The 22097-nt window shown below is 33.9% G+C and overlaps 1 protein-coding gene across 1 annotated transcript; it reads left to right on the forward strand.

Annotated features, from left to right (window-relative positions):
* Positions 1 to 578: 578 nt before the first annotated feature.
* LOC148298415 (uncharacterized) lies at positions 579 to 18705 on the forward strand (the record flags this gene model as incomplete). The annotated part of the gene is made up of 9 exons (XM_088276888.1): positions 579 to 748; positions 3384 to 3518; positions 5559 to 5655; positions 6443 to 6584; positions 7524 to 7699; positions 8979 to 9120; positions 10898 to 11100; positions 12396 to 12503; positions 18614 to 18705. Coding segments are annotated over 9 exons (1265 nt in total), but the record flags the coding sequence as incomplete, so codon positions are not given.
* Between the last annotated feature and the right edge of the window lie 3392 nt (positions 18706 to 22097).

Consider the following 22097-nt stretch of genomic DNA (forward strand, 5'->3'; position numbering starts at 1 on the left):
TAAAAGCTCTTGGAGATCCCAGAAGTGACAAAACAAAAGTTAGAAATCATATTCAAATCATCATATATCAAATTTGAATTAAAGACTTCATTGGATTCTTTGAAAATTGATGGTTCTAGAAGAGAGCCCTGCGGGACACCACTATGTGTGTGGATTAGTAATTAGATTAGTAGGCTCTATCCTTAGGGGGGCAAAAGAGGTCTTCCAAGAGGTAATAGAAGCCCTTGGAAATCTTTTTTTTTTAAATACAAATAGTTCTCATAAATTCCTTAAAATTTGTGATTTTCCAGCACTATGGAAATATTTTTCTATGATTTATAAGTATATTACTCTCGAGTCGATATGAAACACCTATCGTTCCTTTTTATATGAAAGAAAATAGAAGTCTGAGTATCCCAGGGATTACGTACGACCTAGCACTTGGCTGGCTTAAGCGATCACTTCCATCAGAGGTCCGTGGAGAACACTTGAAACACGAGAAAGCCACTGTAAAAGGGAATATGACGATTGTAACAAATGAGGGTACACGCAAGACTTGAAGACTGATATGTGTACACACTGTCGTTGTCGATTCTCAGGTGAGACATGCGACACTGTGACGAGAGCGAAGGACGCCATCTTCTCGAACCCTCCCCTCACGAGCAAGTCTTCCGGCCTGGAGTGCTCCTACAACGTGGAGATCAACAACCCTAGAGTGTGTCAAATCAAAATCGACTTCGACATCTTGACGCTGTCCCAACCCACTTTGGTAAATATCTTAATATATTATTGAAACTGACCCAAATTGAGGGCACAGCCCATACAAACTTATAAACATCAAACTGTAATATGCTTACATACATCAAACATTCATATTTATATTCATCAAATAAAAACACTAATGATGAAAATTGGAATATATAAAACATCAAACATATAAACATCAAACTTTCATACCAATATATCGCTCACTCTTTTCAACAACGTCATATATCAAAAATCGACAATTTTCAGCTATGCATGTTTTCGGAATGCTTAGAAAATGTACTATATTCCAGCAAAAGCTGCATATTTTTAACTTAATATTTACCCGCTACAGGGCAGAAAGTGTTGTTTTTGCATTTTGAAGAAAAGGTATTGTTAAATTATTTTTCTAAATGTACTAAATATTTTTCAAATGGAGAAAAAACCTTCAGGTTTTACCTAAAAAAATTGTTGCACAGTAAAAAGTTCAATAAGTGGCTTGATATTTATTTTTAATACATTTCATTATATTCTTAAACTCTAAAATTGATCTCCTGAAAAATCAATTTTTTGATATATGACGTTGTTGAAAGGAGTGAGCGATACATTTAATTTGTACAATATTCATCAAACTTATGTACTTATATACATTAAACTTATATATCTATAATCATTAAACTTATAAATTTATATTCATCATACTTATAAACTTATATTTATCAAATTTATATAAGTACTTGTTTACATCAAACTCATACATATTTACATTCATTAAACTAATAAATTTATTAACAAAGTTTTTATTTTGCCCAAATACTTTTTCACAAATCTGGATTATTTCTAATTAGGAGTTATTTTTCGACATATCAACATAGACGAAGAAGAATATGGAGGTCTGGGCATTTAAAGGCCTAACGTAAGACCACAGATATATCACAATTTTTACATATTTAGAACATTTTTTTGCAGAGACCCACCAATGCCAAGATTTATGATATTATTATCAACCAAGGTCGAGATGTTAAAAAATAATATTATAAATTTATTTCATGACACTTATACATACATATAACATTTATATACCATACATAACAGTCACTGTGTATAAATCTTGGTTTATTCTAGTATACCAGTCGTCAAAATTGAAATGACTACCCATATAGAGTCACTATTTGAGCCACAACCAGCTAGCTACACAGTCATGTCTCCTCGTATATATTTGGGATTGTATATTGAATGACTATTTTTACAGGACCCCGGAAGAATTCCGGAACGCAAATCACAGCCTAAGGTTATATATTTATATTAATTTTACTCAAACACTTATATATGGTATATCAAATTTATATACTTGTATACATCAAACTTGTATGTTTATAATCATCAAACTTATAAATTTATATTCATTGTATTTAACCTACTTAAATACATCCAATTTATATATTTGGACACATCAAACTTGCATGTTTATAAGCATTAAACTTATATATATATATATATATATATATATATATATATATATATATATATATATATATATATATATATATATATATATATATATATATATATATATATATATATATATATATATATATTACTTTTATTATTTTTTAAAATTATTTTATTTTTATTTACATTAGTATGTAACCACTCACCGAGATTTTTATGTCTACCGGTTTCGAGACGTACCCGTCTCTTCGTCAGGACAATCACTACCACAGCATGCAAACATACCATTCTTCACCACCATAGCACCATTTACACACTCAAAACTACACAAAATGTTTAACACATGCGATTTTTGGTCGATCCGAAGACCAACATGCACTAAAAGTTTCTGCACATACATGCGTTACGAGCTGAGGTTAAACATGCACACAATTTATATTAATATTACTTATTTACTTTTAAATATATATAAATATATATATATATATATTTATATATATGTATATATATATATATATATATATATATATATATATATATATATATATATATATATATATATATATATATATATATATATATATATATATATATATATATGTATATATATATATATATATATATATATATATATATATATATATATATATATATATATGTATATATATATATATATATATATTTATATATATATATATATATATATGTATATATATATATATATATATATATATATATATATATATATATATATATATATATATATATATATATATATATATATATATATATATATATATATATATATATATAAATAAAGATAATATTTATTATACTATCGATATAAACGTTACTCGTTTCGTTATGTTTTAACGAAATTAGCATTAATATTGATTAGAAGAAAAGGTCATCAGGTATTATATATATATATCCTAATTGGAGATAATCCAGATTTGTGAAGTATTTTTGGATACACTGTGTATAAATCATGGTTCATTCCAGATATACCAGTAATCAAAATTGAAATGACTACCCATAGCTCTCATAATTTGAGTGACAACTAGCTAGCTACGCAGTCATGTCCCTTCAAATATATTGTATATTTCAATACTGTTAATTATATATTGAATGACTATTAATTGTATATTAAATGACTATTAATTGTACATATATTGAATGACTATTAATTGTACATGGAATTTTTACAGGATACAGGAGATGATGGGATGAGAAGAATTCCTCCTAAGTTTTCAAACGACAAGAAACCCCCCGTAGATGAGAAGGTTACCTTAGAAGATGTAGAAAAACTCGCAAAAGAGTTTGAGCGAGAAAGAGATGAAAATGTAAGGCATTCCTTCATCATTACTTAAACGCCCTTGAAATGTTATTTTTTTAGAAAATGGCGCTGTATAAATTATCTAAATATATTATTGATAAAACTTATTATTTTTTTACAAAAATGTTAATAATATTAGTATATAACCACCCACCATGATTTTTATGTCTACCGTTTTCGTCAGGACAATAGTTTGTTTTTAAAGTTCAAAAAAGATAAGTCGACTACAAAAAGTGACATAATGCAAATCATGCGAACCCTTATCCACACCCCAATGGTGCATATGGCACTGCATCATATAAACGTAGTGTTATCTTAATCGTAAACACACAAGGGAAAGATCAGCCCTCCGCTTCAGGCACCAGTCCAGGGTAGTATTGAATAAATATTTGAGTGAAAAAATCACTTATGTTTATTAGACTTTCCTCTGGGAATCGAACCCGGGACCTACAGAACGGTAGCTGAGTGTGCTGACCATTACACTACGGAGGCTGAATGTAAATACATATTTATATTCACTGGGTTCATATGTGAATCTTAAGACATTGAAATTTGCTCCACCGCATTCCATCTGATACAGAAGCCTAGTGGCTTCCTGACATACCCCATGAATATTAAGACAGCCTTTGAGCCTGTTGAGTTTTAAATTTGCGTTTTATATTACGAAAATTATACCTCTTAAGAAAGATACCTTCATTTTTAATTAGGACACAATTTCTTGCGGGTGCTCCTCAGGGATCACTTCTATGCCCTCTTCCATTTTTCATTTGCTGTTTCTGAAATTGTGTTTTCGAATTATTTGTACGTTATATGGATGAAACGCTTAGAAAAAAACAATGAAATGTTTAACAATGTTAAGTTTATTTGATATCAATGATAAAATGAGATGTGGCACAGAAAACTACTGCCTTAAATACGCATATATCGTAGTCGTACAGAAGAAAATGACCATCTAACAAAACGTAAAATGTTCAGGAGGGCCATTTAAGTCATTCTTGCTTGGCAAGAAAATAAACATCAATGCAGTTAGTCATTTTTTAAGTCAATATATTTTACTTCCAAGTTTAAAATCCTTTGGGATTTTTTCCAGGGCAATATGAAGCTAGTAAGATATCAAATAGTCAATGATCACGTTTTTGTAAGAAATGCACTTGGGTCACTTTCTCCTGTATGACTACGATATATATGTTTTTAATTAAAAATTACATCATATATCATTTTTATTTTTGCAGGATGGAATTCGATCGGGCAGGGCTGTACAGGGTGAATTTGTAAGTATATTTTTAAACTACCATTATTTCATATAACCGGTCTAACAGGGCGATTAAAATTCCCCATATTTTAATTTTAATTCTATAACTTTAGTCATCGGATTATTTATCATCGGTCCATCTTTTCTGGGGTCAGCCTACTCCTATCTTCATGTCCTATAGTCTCCACCTCAGAACTCTCTGGATCAGTCCATTCCCTGTCCCCCAAGGATTTACCTCTTTGGGCCATCTTTTCTGTATATTGAAAGCTGTCCCGCCGCATGCCCAGATCTGATACAGAAGCATCTAGGCTTCCTGACAGACCTTCTAAATCTATATCTAACAATAGTTAGTTGTACATATTGAAAGCTGTCCCACCGCATGCCCAGATCTGATACAGAAGCATCTAGGCTTCCTGACGGATCTGCTCTTGCTAAGCATTTTTTTTTAACTAAGTTGCGAAATTAATTGAAAATGTGAAACAATATAAAATTGTATCCCGATACTGTAAATTTACATTTAAAAGCTTTCAATATACCTGTCACTGCCAATCTAAATAAATACAATATTGTCAGTCTATCACCAAATTTTCTAGAAGTACCCCAGTGAAGGCAGCGAAAGGGATTAGTGTTTAGTTCAATAAGTCAGCTAGATCCGACTCCGACTCGACGTTGGGCGGTACACAGACGCCCACAACCCCGACCAGCACAGCAGACAGACACGGAACTTCTTTTCTTTTTAAAATCCTTTCTGTATAATGTATTGTTTCCTTGTAAAATAAATTTGTGGTTTTCTAGGGCTTCTCGTGTCGCGATGACGTGATAGAAATCACTAACTTGCACGCCTACAGTGAAGTGATTCCTCATCTGTGCGGAGAGAACAGTGGACAACACGGTAAGCCAATTTACTATTCAAAATGTAAAAACGCAAACCACGCCTTTTGGGTCTCTTCGTCAGGACAACCACTACTGCATCAGCATCACCCCACACACCCATTTATATGTAAAGGTTTAATATGATACTAAGCTAACCGATGAAGTAGGCAGAGAGGATAGAATGCCACACCACTCTGTCTTTACAAAACATTCTTGTCCTCTTCAATATTTATGTAAAACCCGAAGGTTGGCAGTATACCCATGATATGATCATCTCATATCGCTCACTCCTTTCAACAACGTCACAAATCAAAAAACTTGATTTTTCAGTAGAACGTTTTTAAAGTTTAAAAATATAACACAATGTATTAATAATAAATATCAAGCCACTTATTGAATTTTCAACTGTGCAACAGATCTTTTTAGGTAAAACCTGAAGGTTTTTTCTCCATTTGAAAAATATTTGTATTTTTAAAAAAATAATTAAACAATACCTTTTCTTCAAAATGCAAAAACAACACTTTCTGCCCTGTAGCGGGTAAATATTAAGTTAAAAATATGCCTCTTTTGCTGGGACATAGTACATTTTCTGGACATACCGAAAACGTGCACAACTGAAAATCGACGATTTTTGATTTATGACATTCTTGAAAGGAGTGGGCGATGTAACCAGTTACTATTTTCAATAAATACCTTTGATATTTTTCACATTTTTAATTGCGTAGTCTGCCTGACGAATGTGTAGTTACTGTGTATCTAGAAATATGGTTTAGTTATCGAGGGTTAATTGACATTGTGGTTTTAAGTGTATCTTCGTGTCAACGCTTCTCTCAACGTCCGCGCTGTGAGAATCAATCTGAAGATTGCGGACAGAAATGCGAGGCAGGACCTGTCTATACCGTCATGGAGAATAAGGGTCCAACAGCTGGAGTGCTACAACGCATTAGGGTATGAAAAATCTCTACTTTTTTGAGTTTAAAAATGTAAACACGACTAGTTTTGAAAACTACAGATGTCTTCATCAACACGTGAAAATAAAAACAGAGTAATTTCAAAATAATAATAATAATAATAATAAAAGCCCTTATCCGCACCCCAATGGTGCATAGGGCACTGCGTCATATAAACGCAGTGTTATCTTGATCGTTTACGCATGAAGGAAAGGTGATCAGCCCTCCGCTTCAGGTACCAGTCCAGGGTAATATTGAATAAATATGACAGTGAAAAAATCAATTATATTTTTTATTCAGCAGAAACTCTTTTATTAGTAGTTTATTTTACTGAGCAGAAATTCTTTTATTAGTAAAAAAGCGTCTTTTTTCATCTCACCAATAGATGTCTCTAGTGAAGTTCTTGTGATTCAAGAATAATGTTTCAGAATAATTTAATATTATTTTTTGACATCTTATCAAAGATGAAGAAGAATATGGAAGTCTGTGCATTTATGAGGCTGACGACCGTCATAGGCTGGTTTATGGTCACTTTACACACGTGTAACATTCACCAGTTCTACCCATTATTGACAACCACACTACTCAAATTCTTGGAAGTTCTATATATTTGAACCAATTTTGAAACATGAAAAGAAGCTTTTTATTGAGCAGAAAGTTTTATATTATTATGTGAGGTCCGAATCCTGGATTATATTTAAAAAATAATTAAACAATACCTGATCTTCAAAAACCAAAAATAACACATTCTGCCCCGTAGCGGGTAAATATTAAGTTTAAAATATGCAGATTTTGCTGGAATTTAGTACATTTTCTGGGCATTCGAAAAACTTGCACAACTGAAAATTGACGATTTTTGATTTATGACGTTGTTGAAAGGAGTGAGCAACATTTAAGCAATTTCTCATGTCTTCTGTTTGTCTTGTGGTGATTTCAGACTCCAATACAAACCGTCATATTTCGACGTCATTGCCGCGAATTATCCCGTGAAGCCATTATTGGGGCTTGCGCCGACGTTTGGTATTGAAGGAAAGTCTGATGGGGAACACGGCGAGGACAGACATGCCAGGAACTATTATTTCGGAACCACAACCAACGACGAATACTTGATAGGTAAGCCAAATATTTTAACTTTTATTTTACTAACCCGTAAGCTGCGGATCGCATCTATTGTCGTTTTTTATAGAAGTACCGTTGACTGCGGATCGCATGCATAGTCGTTTTTCAACTTTACGTACTTATATCAACACGTATGGATAATTTTTTGCTCTTAAATTTGGTTCGGGGCATGGATGAATTAGTTCTCTTTGATTTATTGTCATAAAATATCAAAATTATTTTAATTTAGTGTCAACTTTATCGTGAATACTTCCGGTCGGCTCGTGCTCCGTAGATACGACAGCCGCGTCTACTATATAGCCGCCATATTTTAGGCCGCGAGTCTGTAAATGTTAATATTTTTGTGTAAATACACCATAAAAACATAATAAGTAAAGTGTATTGTGTACTGTGAACATCTATGATGGATATCCAAAAGTTTCACTACAAAAATAGGCACAAATATGCTTTTTTTGTCAAAAATATTGTAATGTAAAATAATCCAGCACGGGACGGAAAGTTTGACACTCGAAATCGAGCAGCTTAGAGGTTAACAAAAAACCCGCCAAGAGTGTCAGAAATGGAGATTCCAATTACCATTTAGCTCACTCCTTTCAACAACGTCATTTATCATGTCATTGTGCATGTTTTCGGAATGCCTGAAAATGTACTAAATCCCAGCAAAAGAGGCATATTTTCAAATTAATATTTACCCGCTTCAGGGCAGAAAGTGTTGTTTTTGCATTTTGAATAAAATGTTTTATATTTTTTTTAAATATACTTAAGTGGCTTGATTTTTATTTTTCAATACATTAATATTCTTAAAGTTTAAAAACGATCTCCAGAAAAATCAAGTTTTTTGATATATGGCTCACACCTTTCAAGAACGTCATAAATAAAAAAACTTGATTATTCAGGAGAACGTTTTTAAAGTTTGAAAATATAAAAGAATTTATTAAAAATAAATAACAAGCCACTTATTGAACTTTTTACTGTGCAACAGATCTTTTTAGGTAAAACCTGAAGGTTTTTTCTTCATTTGAAAAATATTTAGTATATTTAAAAAATAATAAAACAATACCTTTTCTTCAAAATACGAAAACAACATTTTCTGCCCTGTAGCGGGTAAATATTAACTAAAAAATATGCCGCCTTTGCTGGGATATAGTACATTTTCTAGGCATTCCAAAAACATGCACAACTAAAAATTGTCAATTTTTGATTCATGACGTTCTTGAAAGGAGTGAGCGATATGTCGTTGTTTGTATGAAGTTTTGAAATACCATATTTCCAGCGCCTCCTGGATGTCTGCAGTACTATCCCGACAGAGCTGGAACATTCGAGTCCTTTAATTACAACGGTGGACGAGGGCCCTACTTAGCGAACTTGCGGTACGCCACATGCTTCAGAAGATCTGTCGACGTGTGTGGAGTCAAGTAAGTACAAATGTGGAGATCCTCACCAAAAACGTTACATTTCGATTATAAATGATTTTAACCCTTCACTGCACGATTTTTTTTGCATGACTGCATGACTGCATTGACAGTTTGTCTTCGAGATACAAGCGAAGTTATTATTTCGGCGTTTATAGCGCGTCTTTTGGCTAAATTATGAACTATATAAGTGAGTTATGAATGTTTATATATTCATTAGAATCCGAAACATACTAACCATCGACAACCTAAAAAGAGTTTACTATGCTATCGTACACTCGCTACTACAGTATGGCATTATTGCATGGGGAGGCTCATACAACAACATACTGAACTCAGTGAAAATAGTACAGAAAACCATAATTAAAGTCATCTTGAAAAAAAAACATATTTCCAACAAAATTATTATTTAAAAAACTTCAAGTCCCAAATATAGAATCCATTTATAAAAAACCGCAGTTTTTCAAATACTAAAGGGTGACAACTATTTAAATTTAACAAAAAATTTATCATCGAGAATCTCAAACGATTTTTCTATTCCAAAATGCAACACCAAGCAATTTCAGCAAAACTTCAAATATTTGGCAATCAAACATTTCAATAAACTCCCTAAAGAAATAAAAAAATAGATAATATAAAAATCCTTAAGAAAAAAAATTTAAGCTCTATAAATTTAAATCTTTAAAAAAATATATAAAAAAAACTATTATATCTTTTATTATATAACATTAAACCACGAGTGCAAGTCCCTCTCTAAGCACAAGAGCACAGACTCTTTTATGGAGAGGCACAGCGAATCGAAATATAAAAGTTCTCCATATGTATAAATGATTCAAATGTATTTTGTTATAAATAAAAATGTCAATATATTAAATGAATAAAATAAAAAAATAAAAAAATCTTATCTGTAACAACAAAGAATGGTTGCTTATATTTTAAGGCCGTTTTAAAATCAACTTTTGGGTATATAACAAATTTGATTCACTATGCAGTGAAGGGTCAAGTAATCAGGAATTCAAGCTTGAAACATTGCTAGGTTTTGATACAGTTTAATGTCAGCCTCCGTGGTGTAATGGTCAGCACGCTCGGCTACCGTTCTGGAGGTCCCAGGTTCTATTCCCAGGGGGAGTCAAATAAATATAAGTGTTTTTTTTTCACTGTTATATTTATTCAATATTACCTTGGACTGGTAACGGAAGCGGAGGGCTGATCACCTTTCCTTCGTTTGTTAACGATCAAAATAACTCTGCATTTATGTGATGCAGTGCCCTATGCACCATTAGGGTGCAGATAAGGGTTTGAATGAATGAATTAATAAAAATATATCTATTCGATCCATATGCCCTAACGATCTCAACACACCTTTCTCAATATGATGAACAATGCTTATCTCAGCTTTGCATTCTCAAAATATATATACAACATTTTGAGTGTGTCCAAATACTTGTTCACAAAATCTGGATTATCTCCAATTACAGGAGTTATTTTCATATTATTTTTTGACATCTCATCAAAGATGAAGAAGAATATGGAAGTCTGGGCATTTACGGGGCTTCCAAGAATTTGAGTGGTGTGGTTGTCAATGGGTAGAATTGGTGAATGTTACACGTGTGTAAAGTGATCACTCAAACCAGCCTATGACGGTCGTAAGCCCCGTAAATGCCCAGACTTCCATATTCTTCTTCATCTTTGATGAGATGTCAAAAAATAATCTCAAAATATATTATTATTTATGAAATTTATCCAGTCATTACAAGCAACCTTTCTCTTCCATCTCCAGGCTAACTGCGAGCAGGTTCGTCTTGGCTGCCGTGGATCCAGCAACTGGTACCGACTACCTAGACGAGGAGTGCGAGGCCACTCCTCACGTGGTCAACAGCGCCGGGAGCAGGGACTACCTGTTCATCCCGGACGGCCAGACGGCCGACGGCAGACGCGGCTCCAAGTGGTGCGGGCCTAGCGCGGCGGACACCATCGTGGCCTGTAAGTTTTCTTCTTCATCTTCTACTTCAGTGTAGTCCGCCTCCGTAGTGTAATGGTCAGCACGCTCGGCTACCGTTCTGGAGGTCCCGGGTTCGATTCCCAAGGGGGGCAAAATAGAAATAAGTGATTTTTTCACTGTCATATTTATTCAATATTACCCTGGACTGGTACCTGAAGCGGAGGGCTGATCACCTTTCCTTCATGTGTAAACCATCAAGATAACACTGCGTTTATATGACGCAGTGCCCTATGCACCATTGGGGTGCGGATAAGGGTTTTATTATTATTATTTATCTTCTACTTCACTTAGGACTTTGTCCTGTAATTCCTCTGGGAGGTGGAAGACCAGCTATCTCTCTATTGTTTGGGTAGTCTTCTTGGGGGTCTGTTACCTCTTGTGCTTCTGTCTGCTGCTTTCTCACCACTCCGAACATGCTCTTCCCACATGATTTCTCCAGAAACGTCTTCTTTCTCTTCAACGCCTTGTTTGCTTGCTCTCTTACTTCAATGTAGAAGCCCTGTAAGTGTAGATCTACATACATTGAAAGCTGTCCCGCCGCATTCCCAGATCTGATACAGAAACATCTAGGCTTCCTGACAGATCTTTTCTTGCAAAGCAATTTTTTAACTAACTTGCAAAATTTATTCAAAAATTCATCAAAAATAATACTTAATTGTATCCTGAAGAGAAGATTTACGAAGAAGGTGTCTTTATTGATCAGAAACCCTTAGATTTGTATGTGAGGTCCGAATCCTGGATTGTAATCACATACATGTATGTATTTCATTCACCTTATTCTACCCGTGATTGACAACCACACTACTCAAATTCTTGGTATTTATAGAACTTAACCTTATATAGTATTTGCATGATCCAATTTCGATACTTGTACAAGAATCACTAGAATTTTCACAATAGACATCTTTTGGTGAGATGAAGAAGCTGTTTTTATTGAGCAGAAACTCTTGTATTTGTACATGAGGTCCGAATCCTGGATAACAATCACATACATGATATGTATTATTATTAGAACGTCCAAGAAAATGAGTAGTGTGGTTGTCAATCATGGATTGTTGAATGTTACAGCTTTGTAAAATAATCACTATAAATTCCCAGACATTTATATTCTTCTTCGCCTATGTTGAGATGTCAACAAAATAATATGATAAATAATGCTTATCTCACCCTTGCATTCTCTCCAATCATTTCGAGCTCTCTCAGTTCAAGCTTATCTCATACATAGTTTTGCCGCACATTGTAGAATAGATCCATAATTATCCTTTTTTGTTTTCAGCCTTTCCTCCAGGACCTCTCTCCGTATTCTTCAACAGCGACAACATCGCCCCGGCTCCAGGAAACGAAGTAGGATACAGGATGAATTACAACGTACTCAACAACTGTTGACACTCCAAAATGACCTTTTTTAAAATAAAATCTTCACCAAAATATATCAAGTAGTCTGATTAAGCTTAGTAATATTTATTTTTAAGGGGGTTTTTCACAATAGATCCTGTTTTAAATAAAAAAATAACGAAAATTTAAACGATGTTTTTAAAGGCAAGAAAAGACCACACAGTGTAAAAGTTAGTGCGTTTGGCTACAGTGCTGGAGGTTCTGGGTTTGCTACGGGTTGTTTTTATTTATTATTCCTTCTAATAGATCGTCGAATCTGTACCGTTATCCATCTCTTGTGACGTAGACCGCCAGCTGTCACTTTGGAGGTCTTCCAGGTGGTCTTCTTCTTCTTTTCTTGAAAAGCAATCAGGCCACACAATCGACATGGGCATTCCAAAATTGCCCTATTGTACTATATCCTCCGTACATGGAGCGTCTTTTAAAACAACATATGTATAGGATATTTTCGCTGCAATATTTATTTAGTATCACCCAGATTGGTACCTGAATCAGGTATCACCTAATTTTGGGTGCTTTGCCAGTAAATAATTGGTACCTGAAACGCAGGTCTAATCACCTTACCTTCATTTCATTAATGTTCAAGAAAAAACTGTATGTGATGGAGTGCCCTATGCACCATTGGATGTGGATAGTAGTTGTTTTTAAATCAAACAGTTTGTGATGTCCTCAAGCATGATGTCACAGCAAAAGTCATAATAATTTGTTCCCTCGCGCGATCCTTGCAAATTGATTATCGATTCCTGTACTATTATTCCAATTACATCCATTTCTGGTAATTGTAGATTAATTTTGACAAATGAAGCAGTTGAAAGTAGGGGTGATTTGTCCTCTCTGCCTTACCGTACGGGGAACCAGCATGACAATTAGTTAGTTAGTTAATTTTAGACGGAGCAATGAGGGGGTTTAATTGCGATCCCTGAGGCACCCCATTCGCAACAGTTTTTATATGATTGGCCATATTGTACGCTACCTTGCGTGTTTTTTTTTTAAATTTTATTTATTGTTATTTTAAATGGAAGAATAATAAAATTGTGTGAATAAAGAATGTTTTTAAAAACCTGTATTTTTATTTTATTTTAAATGCTTTGAGATATCATGTTTTGGTCATTTTTCATGGTGATATTGAGGTGAAGGTATTATATGATGATATTCACGCATCACCTCACTCTTTGTACTCATCAGAAGATTGATTACCAATGAAAGTCGTACGTCCATGCTTAAAGAACACTGTTTAAAAATATAAAATATAAATAAAATTATTTAAGCTTATAATTTGACCAGTAATTTATTTACAACATTTTGAGTGTGTCCAAATACTTTAAAAAATCTGGATTATCTCCAATTACAGGAGTTATTTTTCATATTATTTTTAGACATCTCACCAAAGATGAAGAAGAATATGGAAGTCTGGGCATTTACGGGGCTGACGACCATCATAGGCTGGTTTAAGGGATCACTTTACACACGTGTAACATTCACCAATTCTACCCATTATTGACAACCACACTACTCAAATTCTTGGAAGTTCTATTTATTTATTTACTACCCATTTTGGAACATTGTTCTTGAATTACTAGAATTTCACTAGAGACATCTATTCTAAAGTTTTTGAATGAATGTGAATGTTCTTATTACAGGAGTTATTTTCACATTATATATACCTATATTTATATATATATATATATATATATATATATATATATATATATATATATATATATATATATATATATATATATATATATATATATATATATATATATATATATATATATAGAACGAGGACGACCGAAAAAGACTTGGCACGATCAGATCAATCCGAACCTAAAATCTGGCGGCGTCAAAAGTCTGCGTAATCGGAGGGCATGTATGACTAGATGTATGGATATGAAGGAGGCGAGGAGTGTATGAAGAGTGTGGCGTAGTAGTATATATATATATATATATATATATATATATATATATATATAGGCGTAGTAGTATATATATATATATATATATATATATATATATATATATATATATATATATATATATATATATATATATATATATATATATATATAAATGTATTTGTATTTGTTTGCAAGTACCTCTTTAAGACCAGGATGAAAATCAAATAATAAGACACAAAATACATACTAAAAACGGGGACTGTTTTATTTTACAAATAAAAATACATTAAATGTGTTTCAAATGTACTTCTTCATGAATCAACAGTTATTCAGCATACTGTAAGACATTCTGTAGCCAATTTCATTTTGATTATTTTCTGTATACCTGTCGCTGTTGAAAAACACGTATAGTGGTCCTGGTGGTGCAACTAAAAAAAACAAAAACATATAAGTATCATGAATCCTGGCAGTGTTGCCATATGCCAAACCAAAAAATCCGAATGGAACAGTCTAGAAATCTGTATAAAATCTGTATAGAATGTATTGATTCTATACAGATTAGGGTTGTTCGATTTGGGTTATTACCCAAAGTTTAAACGATTTGGGTTATTACCGCAATTTTTCAATTACTATAGGGTGACAATTATTTAAATACAAAAAATGTATCATCGAGATTCTCAAACGATTTTTCTACTCCAAAATGCAACACCAAGCAATTTCAGCAAAACATCAAATATTTGGCAATCAAACATTTCAATAAACTCCCTAAAGAAATAAAAAAAAAAATAGGTGATTTAAAAATACTTACGAAAAAAATTAAAGCACATTACCTACATATAAATCTTGAAAAAATAAACAAAAAAAGACTATTATAGCCTTCATTTTATAACATTAAACCTTGAGTGTAAGCCCCTTTCCAAGCACAAGAGCTCAGTCTCTTTTATGGAGAGGCACAGCGAATTGAAATATAAAAGTTCTCCATATGTATAATGATTAAAATGTATTATGTTATATATAAAAACGTAAATATATGAAATAAAAATTTTTAAAAAAAAAGTATTTTTATACACATTTTTGTTAATTTTAGAAATCAAATCCTTTTCTATTTTTAGTTTGTAGCGTGGATCATTGCAGTTGTTTTGATAGTTATAATCCTTACAACGTTTCAGTACCTACTTATTACCAAATGCTCGAATCTATAGCATAGACAAGCACGACACGGTCAGCGACCAGATACCGGTAGAACCTATATTCTACTGACTAACGAATGACATTCGTTTGAAAATGCCATAACTAGGCGAAACAATTGTCACAATATTAATTTTTGCGTGTTTGTGTTAATAAAATACAACTTAGTAGACTCAAAAAATCTGTGTTTGATTAAAAAATTAATTCATTTTTCTGAGAAAAATTAAGTTTAATTAACTACATTTTGAGTGTGTCCAAATACTAAATAATAATCCAGGATTCGGACCTCACATACTAATATAAGAGTTTTTGCTTAGTAAAAAGCTTCTTTACATCTCACCAATAGATGTCTCTAGTGAAGTTCTAGCGATTCAAGAACAAGGTTTCTAAATTGGTTCAAAAATATATACCTAGAACTTCCAAGAATTTGAGTTGCGTGGTTGTCAATAATGGGTAGAATTGGTGAATGTTACACGTGTGTAAAGTGATCACTTAAACCAGCCTATGACGGTAGTCAGCCCCGTAAATGCCCAGACTTCCATATTCTTCTTCGTCTTTGATGAGATGTCAAAAAATAATAAGTTCAATTGAAATGGAGTTCTACAAACTAAACGCCAAATCAATGAATAATTTGTTTTATCGTCGCCTTCTCACTATCGACCTCCTCTAGCTGGATATATCTTGCTCTGTGGGTGAATGGAACACTTACACGCTATGACGTTTTTCTCTGGCTCCTTTCCACACCATTTGCTGCCCCTAAGGCCGTCGGCCGTCTGCCCATCGGGAATCAGAAGGTAGTCTCCCTTGGGCAGGCGTCTTCCCACTGTTGGACCTTCGCACCCGCTATCCAGGAACTTGGTACCTCCGTCATAGTTGGACAACCAAAACCTCTCAGCGATGAGCCTGCAAAAAATGTGCCAGGTAATAACTTTATCAAGTAGTTCAAAATGAGAGCTCCATGATCCATTCGAGGATCCAAAATAAATATCTGAGAAGGTACTTTATGGAAAGATATATCGCTCACTCCTTTCAAGAACGTCATAAATAAAAAAAACTTGATTTTTCAGGAGAACGTTTTTAAAGTTTAAAAATGTAATACAATGTATTAAACATAAATGTCAAGCCACTTTTTGAACTTTTTACCGTGCAACAGATCTTTTTAGGTAAAACCTGAAGGTTTTTGTCTCCATTGGAAAAATATTTATTATATTTAAAAAAATAATTAAACAATACTTCTTCTTCAAAATGCAAAAACAACACGTTCTGCCCTGTAGCGGGTAAATATTAAGTTAAAAATATGCCGCTTTTACTGGGATATAGTATATTTTCAAGGCATTCCGAAAACATGCACAACTGAAAATTGACGATTTTTGATATGTTATATACGACGTTGTTGAAAGGAGTGAGCGACATGATAAAACTAGTGAAGGATATTGGTAACATAAACCAAGCTAGGACACAAAATGCCGCCTGGAACGTGGAAATGCTATTTCCAAGAGAAACAGGCAGGGTGCACACAGATTCCCTGAATCTATAGAAATATGAAGATAAATGATTTTGTTTTTCGTATCGGAATAGATACATGTTCGAATGGTGAAATAAGGAAGGAATGCAAAGCTGAGATAAGCATTGTCGATAAAATTAAGAAAGGTGTGTTGAGATGGTTTGGACATGTAGAACGAATGAGTGAAGAAAGAACGTTTAAACAAATTTATGAGGCGAATATTATTTGAAAATGAGCAGAGGAAGACCGAAAAAAATATGGCACAATCAGGTATGCCAAATACTTGAAAGTGTTCAGGTTAGGGGTCGTAACAATCGGCGGGTATGTATGAGGAGATGCATGAACGTGAGGCGAATAATGTTTGCAAAGACAGAATGGTGTGGCGTTCTATTCTCTCTGGTTACCCCTGTGATGGTTAGTTAGTTAGTTAGTTAAAATAGTTCTTACTTGACTCCGCACACATCGGGAGATCGTCTAAAGCACGTGGAATACCGCAAGGAAGCTAGATATGGCCCCTTTCCCCCATTATAGTTGAACGACTCGAAGCTCCCAAAGCTGTCAGGATAATACTGCAAGCATCCAGGTGGAGCTATAAATAAATAAATAAATAAAAACATATACCGTAGCGAGTGTTTTTGCCGAGAATTTTCACACATGAAATTATAGTAGGTAACATTAAACATAAAGAGTAAATCTACTCACGAGTAGGCATAGGCTATGAAAAGTAAAAAGTTGCAGCCTGAGATTCTATCATGATAAGTGGTGTTGCATAAGCCGTAGCTAGATATCAGAGTCACTTGGACGTTAGGTAATTAAAAAAAACACCGTAGTTTACAGACTGTATAAATTCCGAAATCTTCGGCTGTCCAAACTTAATACACAGTGTGGGACATTTTTTTGTAGAACGTTTTTTTTGCATTTTTCGACAAAGTAGAATCTACTTCAAAAAATGCAAAAAAAAATGTCCCTTACTGTGTTTTGAGTTTGGACAGCCGTCTTGTGCTAACTATCCAACTAATTAGTTTTCCATCACGCTGTTTCCATGCAGAAAATGTTGTTTTTGCATTTTAAAGAAAAAGTATTGTTAAATTATTTTTTTTAAATATATTAAATATTTTTCAAATGGAAAAAGAACCTTAAAAGATCTGTTCCACAGAAAATGTTCAATAATTGGCTTGATACTTATTTTTAATACATTGTGTTATATTTTTAAACTTAAAAAACGTTCTCCTGAAAAATCTAGTTTTTTTATTTATGACGTTTTTGAAAGGAGTTAACGATAGAATCTTGTCGCAAATTTGGTTGTATTTTCCAATATGTTCTGATAATAAGAAATTGTTCCGCATATCGCCCACTCCTTTCAAGAACGTCATAAATCAAAAAACTTGATTTTTCAGGTGAACGTTTTTAAAGTTTAAAAATATAATACAATGTATTAAAAATAAATATCAAGACACTTATTGAACTTTTTACTGTGCTTTTTATGTAAAACCTGAAGGTTTTTCCTCCATTTGAAAAAAACTGTAAATTTGAAAAAAATGATTAAACACCACCTTTTCTTAAAAATGCAAAAACAACACTTTCTGCCCTGTAGCGGGTAAATATTAAGTTAAAAATATGCCTCTTTTGCTCATTCCTCATTCCAAAAACATGCACAACTGAAAATTTAAGATTTTTGATTTATGACGTTCTTGAAAGGAGTGAGCGATATGTAATATTATTTACCTGCTAGATAATCGTCACTCGGAAAATGTGGCTTCCAAGGGAGGCTTCCTACGCGATTTTCAAAAGCGTCCCCACGTAGCCAATCCAAGCCGGACTTCCTGCAACAAGAATAGTATAATTATTTATTTATTGTTCAAGACATATATAAGTCAAATATATTGTTCAAGACATATATAAGTCAAATATATAATATTCCCGATGAGTGATTTCTATTTCTCATTTTGGGACATGGGATTAAGGTTAACAAGACTGGAACACAAATAATATAGTTACAAAAAAGTTTTTTTTTAAATAACCAAAACTAATACACGGAAAAATATAAATATAAAAAATAGATTTTATTTTTACATTTGATACTATTTTAGACATCTCAACATAGATAAAAAGAATATGGAACTCTGGGCATTTACGGGGCTTACGACCGTCATAGGCTGGTTTAATCACTTTACACGCGTGCAACATTCACCAATTCTAGCCATGATTGACAACCACACTACTCAAATTCTTGGAAGTTCTAAATGTATATATATATATATATATATATATATATATATATATATATATATATATATATATATATATATCTATATATATATATATATATATATATATATATATATATATATATATATATATATATATATATATATATTTATATATATATATATATATATATATATATATATATATATATATATATATATATATATATATATATATATTTATATATATATATATATATATATATATATATATGTATATATATATATATATATATATATATAAATATATATATATATATATATATATATATATATATATATATATATATATATATATATATATATATATATATATATATATATATATATATATATATATATATATATATATATATCGTAGTCGTACAGGAGAAAGCGACCAACTGACAAAACGTAAAATGTTCAGGAGGGCCATTTAAGTCACTATTGCTTGGCAAGAAAATAAACATCGATGCAGTTAGTCATTTTTACCAAGTCAATATATTATACTTCCAAGTTTAAAATCCTTTGGGATTTTATCAGGGCAATATTAAGCTAGTAACATATCAAATAGTCAATGATCACGTTTTTGTAAAAAATGCACTTGGTCACTTTTTCCTTTATGACTACGATATTATATATATAACTTACGCATTTTTCCTAGTCTCCAGTTGGGTTATTCGAATTCTCCAACTGGGTGTTCCTAGTAGAGTTTCCTGCGCCCTGTCCGCTAGCTTGATGGTGATTCTAATGGCGTGACGTCCGTTAAACACGTGGTGTCCGCCAAGGGTGTGATGTCCGCCAAAGGTGTGATGTCCGCCAAGGGTGTGGTGTCCGCCAAGGGTGTGATGTCCGCCATGGGTGTGGTGTGAACTTTGCGCGGGATTCAGCGTTATGTAGACTGTCAGAAATCAACAATACATAAAATACAAACGTACAGTTAAACTTCGATATAATGAACCAAGTGGGGGGAATAAGTGTCTAATAAGGTTTAAACACTTGAAAAATATATGTAATCACTGTATGAATAAACAATACAAAACACAAGCAAAATTGTATTTACTGTCTTGGGACATTCGTCGTGAAGTGACGTTGCTGTTTGATATCGATCAATCAAAAATAAAAAAATTGTCAATTCTCAGTTGTGCATGTTTTCGGAATGCCCAGAAGATGTACAAGATATTCCAGAAAAAGAGGCATATTTTTAACTTAATATTTACCCGCTACAGGGCAGAAAGTGTTGTTTTTTTGCATTTTGAAGAAAAGGTTGTTTAATTATTCTTTTAAATATACTAAATATTTTTCAAATGGAGAAAAAAACCTTCAAGTTTTACCTAAAAAGATCTGTTGCACAGTAAAAAGCTCAATAAGTGGCTTGATATTTATTTTTAATACATTGTATTATATTTTTCAACTTTAAAAACATGTTCCTGAAAAATCAAGTATTTTGATTTATGACGTTCTTGAAAGGAATGTGCGATATGTGCTATTCACTGCACTCTCTGTTAAATACATATTATTTTTGTATCCAGCATTAATGTGTGCCGTTTAGCCGTACCGTAAGTAAGCCATTTCATTTCTCGAAATAATACATATTATCATTATTTTCAAAAATTTGTTTTGTATGATACGTACAGTGCTGTCCAGAATTTTCGCCGCAGAGACGAGGAAGTTTTTCCCGAGAATCAATGTAGTTGGTGACTTCAAATATATCAAAAACACACTCGAGTGCCTAAAAAGTAATAAAAGACAGTCATTGAATCATTACTATAAATGTGGAGGTTCCAAATTTATAGTAATGATAATCATTTATTATTCTTAAAATCATTTGTAAGGACCTCAACAAATAAAACAATAGGATTTTTTTTATTTAAAAAAAAAAAACTTACTTTTCCTTCTGTGCCCCCAGTACCTCCTCCGGTACCTCCAGTGCCTCCTCCGGTGCCTCCTCCAGTACCTCCTCCGGTACCTCCAGTGCCTCCTCCGATACTTCCAGTGCCTCCTCCGGTGCCTCCTCCAGTACCACCTCCGGTACCTCCAGTGCCCCCTCCGGTACCTCCAGTGCCTCCTCCGGTGCCTCCTCCAGTGCCTCCTCCGGTACCTCCAGTGCCTCCTCCGGTGCCTCCTCCAGTACCTCCTCCGGTACCTCCAGTGCCTCCTCCGGTGCCTCCTCCGGTACCTCCTCCGGTACCTCCAGTGCCTCCTCCGGTACCTCCAGTGCCTCCTCCGGTACCTCCACCAGTATCTCCTCCGGTACCACCTCCAGTACCTCCTCCGGTACCTCCAGTGCCTCCTCCGGTACCTCCGGTGCCTCCTCCGGTACCTCCGGTGCCTCCTCCAGTCCCTCCTCCAGTCCCTCCTCCAGTATCTCCTCCAGTACCACCTCCAGTACCTCCTCCGGTACCTCCAGTGCCTCCTCCGGTGCCTCCTCCGGTACCTCCTCCGGTACCTCCAGTGCCTGCTCCGGTACCTCCAGTGCCTCCTCCGGTACCTCCAGTACCTCCTCCGGTACCTCCAGTGCCTCCTCCAGTACCTCCGATGCCTCCTCCTGTCCCTCCTCCAGTATCTCCTCCGGTACCACCTCCAGTACCTCCTCCGGTACCTCCAGTGCCTCCTCCGGTACCTCCAGTGCCTCCTCCGGTACCTCCAGAGCCTCCTCCAGTACCACCTCCGGTACCTCCAGTGCCTCCTCCGGTGCCTCCTCCAGTATCTCCTCCGGTACCACCTCCAGTACCTCCTCCGGTACA

Source organism: Brachycentrus maculatus, unplaced genomic scaffold (assembly GCF_059751285.1).
Source record: "Brachycentrus maculatus isolate JH-2025_06_01 unplaced genomic scaffold, ASM5975128v1 h1tg002074l, whole genome shotgun sequence".
Classification (NCBI taxonomy): domain Eukaryota; kingdom Metazoa; phylum Arthropoda; class Insecta; order Trichoptera; family Brachycentridae; genus Brachycentrus; species Brachycentrus maculatus.